Raw genomic sequence first — 6,087 nt, 5'->3', positions numbered from 1 at the left:
CCGTGGTCAGCTTGATGGAAGTTTGTGTAATTTCTTTCATCGTTTATTATTCCATAATTTAAAACTTGTAAATAAATAATTTTCAATTATGAATTGCAAATTAAATATAAATTAAGAAATTTCATTTAATTTTTAAACTTGACCTAAACGTGAAAATTCTCTGTCGACTAACTAAACACAGTCCGATTATCATTTGTTATCTTCCCTGATTTGGGCTTTTTGACTTGTGGTTTTTATGAAATAAATTTAATTTTTGTCCATAAATGAAAAATTAGTAAAATTCAACACAGGAGAAAAGTAAATTTTACGCTAACACAAGTTTTTAATTCGTGCTATGTATAGAAATCAACGAAATGGTGAATTGGAGCAATGGTTTCCAAAGTTAATTTGGGAATAAAATCTGTTTAAACCGGGATTTTAAAAATTATCCACATTAATCAAATATCCGGATTAAAAAGCCTAGAGTTAAAATGATTTTGATTTTTTTAGGTCTTAGCAATATTAAACTCTTCATTGAAAACATTTCAAGGCAATAATCCGCGGACCAATCTACTTTTGAAAAGGCCCGCCCTCATGAACAGTTCCATCAACGCCACAAACGTCCTCACCAACAAATACATGTTGTTAGATGCCACTCTGGTGGTCGATGGCATAAGAGATGTCAACATAGACCACGGACACTGTGCCCACAGCGGCGAGGTGGGATTCGCACAGAACTGGATCCAGGTGGACATGGGTAGGGATTATGTCGTGGACTACATTGCTCTCGTCAGCAGATGGACCACCTCCAACAATGGTTATTGTTGGAAATGTTGAAGTCTATCACTCATTATTTTGTTACACAAATGTATATAGCACAAAATTAATACATTCGAACATTTTATAACACCAATAAAAACGCAAAAATATGTCAAATTAGAAACTTTCTCAGAATTAAAATAACAACTTCAACGAAATTTTTTATCAAAACGACAAGGAATGTGAAATAGCTTGATGGAATGTGAGATAAATAAATTTTCTCGCGAATAAAATCATTTTTTATAATATAAATTTTATTTTGAACCAAATTCAGTGCCTCGGCGTGTATTCAACTTCATAATTGGGCTGACGTCACACAGCGCAACCGAGGTACCATTAACGAGAGGCGAGTACCCCCTGTGCAACAAGTACCCAGGGGCTGTCCCCAAAGCATCCAGAGTCACCCTCCAATGCAGTGCCAACCTGCCTGCCTACCGTTATATCATTGCACATCAAGCCGTTGGAGCCTATAACGGATATTTTTCTGTTTGTGAGTTGGAAGCTTATGAACCGATGCCCCAAATGATCAACCCCCATAAACGTTAGGGAGAAAAATTTTAAATGTCTGAATTTTCAAAATGAAAATGTCACTTTGCAAATCCACAAATGTAGTAAATGCAAATAAATTATTTAGACATAGGTCTTAATAAAAAAATGAAAAAACATCTAAAAGTTTAATCCTTCTCATTAAATTGCACATGATTTGGACTTCTCGACGCGTCACCTAATGTAGACTGGCCTCTTTCTGCGTTTGAACCAGTAAATACATTTTAGGACACACCGCCTTTATTCATTACTCCAACAAGCCCCCAAAATAGATTACTATTACTAAACTTCCAGGTCATATAACACGTTAAATAAATAATCTTTACAAAAAAAGACAAAAAATCGTAACTATAAGTGTTTAGTTTATATTGTTTTGACTATGTTCAATCGATATTTAAATTAAAACTTTGCAGAATTAAAATGGAACTCAGAAGAAAACTTCCAACTAAGGAACTACTCATTTGTCGAGTTTCCATCGGGCAGACCATCATTCTGCATAGCCCGCTGCATGGCTTTGGGAGATTTCGAATGTGATTCGTTCAATTTCAACGACCAACTGATGATCTGCCAGCTGAACAAACACAGGAATGGATTTCAAAATGAAAGTTTTATTTTCAGTCCAGATTGGTCCTTTTGGAACGCCACCTATTACAACTTGGGCAATTTGTGAAGTCATCTTATGCCACAGAGCTAATGTCGTTTTTAGTTTGTTAGATGTGTAACATAGCAAGAATTAACGATGTTCATTTTTATGAAACAACATTTAATAACTAAATTGATTAATTTATTAATAATGAATAAATTTTAAATATTATAAATAATTTCGACAATGTTTACAACGTCATTAAACATTTTGACCAGCAATATAAATATAAACACCAGATCGTAGTGATTAATTGTTACTAACATGTTATATCACATAAGAAATGAATAGAGAACTACTTTTATTTTTTATCTTCCAAGTGTAGACACTTTGTAAATTCTATTGAAAATAATAATTTTGTTGGTAAGGGTTAAGACTTTAAGACTCTTATTTTTTTCACCAAGAAGGATGGCAACTCTTATGCTATTGCTCATCTTGATTCATTGTAAGTTCGACTTTTCAAATTTTATCCAGCCAACAAACATTTAAACTAACAAGAGTTATAACAGAAATATATTTTGTGATACTAAATGTCCAATTAAAGTTTATGTTGTACAACTATCTGTATAACCAACATTCTGAAAAATCTTCAACTAAAATTATAAAAACTCCAAATACAAAACTCACAATTTTATAAAAAAAAACCAGTTCAGTCAATCTTGGGAGTCAATCTTTTAGAATCCTACATTGGTTGTTACCTGAATTTCGTAACTATTTCCAGTTTTGAGATGAAAACGTTGGAAGAGTGTAGACAAAAATGCACTTCTAAACCGGGATTTCTATACGCTGTCGGGGTTTGTTTTCCATCTAGATTGATTGACTGACTGACTGACTGACTGACTGACTGACTGACTGACTGACTGACTGACTGGCTGGCTGGCTGGCTGGCTGGCTGGCTTGCTGGCTAGATGGCTAGCTGGCTCTCAGACCGACCGACCGACTAACTGACTGACTGATTGACTGATGATGACCTTTCATTTAAAGGAGGGTAACATATGTCATTGTGGGGTCAAGGTTAACGAGGCGACTTCAACTTCTCAATGTCACTTCGAGTGTTTCAATGAAAACTGCAATGCCTACGTCAATAAAGCTTATGCCGTCTTTTCTCGTAAAAAATTTATTATAATTTGAATTTATTTTGTCTAATTGAATTTGTATTATTTGTTTGAGCGCCGACACTTCAATATTATATGATTGCATGATGTTTTGTTTGCACCTAAATGTAGTAAGTTGAGATATTTATAATAAATTCTATCCCATTATTTGTACAATCGTATTTGATTCACGGAAAATGATAAAAAGTTTCGAAAAACGGAAACATGGATGAGTCATGTCATCATTTCAGTTTAGTTTGTTGTAATGTCTATCAAACTTTGACGAACACAGGTTTATTAATGATAATAAGAGATGTGCTGAAAGAGTTTTTGTTCTCTCGTAAAGACTAAAAAAAAATATTAATAACATATTAATAAGTTAGAGTCTGAGTGTAATCAATTGACATAAGTGCATAGCCCGCTGCATGGCTTTGGGAGATTTCGAATGTGATTCGTTCAATTTCAACGACCAACTGATGATCTGCCAGCTGAACAAACACAGGAATGGATTTCAAAATGAAAGTTTAATTTTCAGTCCAGATTGGTCCTTTTGGAATGCCACCTATTACAACTTGGGCAGTTTGTGAACAGTCATCTTATGCCACAGAGCTAATGTCGCTTTAGTTTATTTGCTGGGTAAAACAGCAAGAATTATAAATATCCATATTTAACGGTAACAACATTAGCCAAGAAGACAAATATTTTTTTAACACTTCATATTTGTGATATTCTTTGTAATATTTAGAAATGTCCAGAATTAATATTATTTTTCAATTTTATAGCAATAATTATTTATATAGCCAAATTCAACTAATGGAAATATTATTTTAATGAAGACAGTGAGAACTTCTTAAAGACGCCATCTACTTAACCGTTTAACACATCACGCGTCCATCTAATTGCATCTCATCACCTAACAACTCGAAATAAAAAACTTTATGCATGACACATTCATTTGAAACTCGTTTGAAATAAGTATTGATCAGTTGTTTTTAGACTCAATAAATCCGCTAGTTAGATTAACAACAACAACAACAACCACAAAAACAACCACAACAACAACCACAACAACAACAACAACCACAACAACAACAATTATTATAAAACATTTCATTGCACATACATACATAAAATTATCATAGTAAAGGTTTTTTGAAGTAAGAAAATGAAAGTTATTTCAAAAAATTTTTGAAAAAAAAACATAATACCTGATATAAGACGCAGGTATTTAGCGTGTTGTATCTCGTTGCGAGTTTTGTGCAATTGACGAAGAGCGAGCAACTCTTCGAACCCGCCTGGTAGTTGCATCCGACGCAGTTGATCGTATTTGAACATTTAGCTGCACATTTCAGGCAAGAGTTGTACCCGAACACGAGCTGGATATTAGCAACATCAGCCGCACATGCCCTCAGGCCGAAAGCATTCGTGTAGACTGAGAAGACTGAGAATAAAGTCGGTGAAACGCTGTTCAAGAAAATACTTGCTATAAAAATATTCACACAATTAAACATTTTCAGTGTTAAACTTTTCAATTCGTTTAGAATGTCTTACAATATTACCGTATGAAATATTTAATTTTTGTAAAAGTACCTTATTATTATTCAATTTATAGTGAGACGTGATAAAATTTCATGGCTTTGGCATATTTATGGCTTATTTTATATTTCATGGCTTAAAGTTTTGTGTTTCATGACTGCAAAATGTTAACGATGCTTTCACAAAAACGACGCAAATTTAATGAGAATCGATCGGATCTCATTGTTTTGCAACACGGTGAACAATGTACCAACTATCATATATCAAATTGCATTTAAAATTTGTCCCCGCATATCCTAATTCAATTTTAATAATTTAAAAATTAGTTTTAACCAACTGTTCATTTTTATTTAAACCGTTAAATTAGCATTCAAGATAACAAAATGTAAAATGTTACATTTATTAAGTTCTAATTTGGTATTTTTCCATTCTACTTCTTCTTTCTCGCGCCTTATCCTTCCAGGACATTGGCAGCCATTGACCTCTACAAAACCAGATCTTTGTTGAAATGTGGTGATATCGTTGAGGTTGCGCTGATGTATGAGAACACCAAACTAGGAAGAGCAGTGAGCGAGAGAAGAAAAGAATAGTATTCGTTTGGATAGGCTGGACACGTGTTTTGTCCCTACCGGGATTCATCAGCAACCAGAATAGTTATGACCGTTTCTTATATAGCCCGCACAAATCACTTCAGTAGCTCATGGTGTTTTTATTTTTTTTATTACTGAAGATTGTTAGTTTAAGTCGTTAGGATTTTCAAATCCGACAATACTCCCTCACCAGATTGTCGCGTGTTTGTTGGCGACGTGATGGATGAGGTTGAATTGCCGGGATCAATCCTGTCTTACAACTATTACATGCGCTGTCTTTATATGATACGAAAGCGTTCGCATGTCACATACTATTATAAAAATAGCAACTTGTTGGCCATAAAACAACTCTACAAATTAATAGCATTAAAATTTATGTATAATATTTATAAACATTCAATACAAATTAAAATCATGAAATTTTTTAGTAGATATGACAGTGTCAAAAATTTAAGGAAAAATTATATCTTTTATAAACCATTTGCTAAGTTAAATATTTCTAAATCTTCTATTTTTTCTGAATAATCTGCTTTAAGATTATATGTTAATAAACAATATCAAACTTTTTATGAAGAGTATCAAGTGTATGTTATTATCAGCTGATTAAACGTTATTCAAGAAACATTTATTATGTTAATTTTAGCTACTTACATTTGACGAATATTGACACTTAATTTTATATTAATATTATTCAGACTAATGTTTTGGTCAACTAATGTTCTATATGTTATAATTTATATAAATTTACATTTAAAGTGTACAAAGAAGTTATTAAAGATAAAAACGGAAACATCCTAACAGAAAGTAAAAAGAGTAAAGATAGATGGACTGAATATAATACAGACTTGTTCACAGAAAAAAATAAATACAAAAAAAACGT

The 6,087-nt window shown here is 32.7% G+C and overlaps 1 protein-coding gene across 1 annotated transcript; it reads right to left on the bottom strand.

Annotated features, from left to right (window-relative positions):
• Window positions 1–3,452: 3,452 nt before the first annotated feature.
• Window positions 3,453–4,592, bottom strand: HELRODRAFT_179334 (hypothetical protein; the record flags this gene model as incomplete). The annotated part of the gene is made up of 2 exons (XM_009028174.1): window positions 3,453–3,569; window positions 4,290–4,592. The coding sequence occupies 2 exons, from the start codon at window positions 4,590–4,592 to the stop codon at window positions 3,453–3,455; spliced, it is 420 nt and encodes a 139-aa protein (XP_009026422.1).
• Window positions 4,593–6,087: the final 1,495 nt, after the last annotated feature.

The sequence above is a fragment of the Helobdella robusta genome (assembly GCF_000326865.2).
Source record: "Helobdella robusta unplaced genomic scaffold HELROscaffold_53, whole genome shotgun sequence".
NCBI classification, from domain to species: domain Eukaryota; kingdom Metazoa; phylum Annelida; class Clitellata; order Rhynchobdellida; family Glossiphoniidae; genus Helobdella; species Helobdella robusta.
The sequence above is the reverse complement of the archived record's forward strand: the minus strand, read 5'-3'. Positions and strand labels throughout refer to the sequence as shown.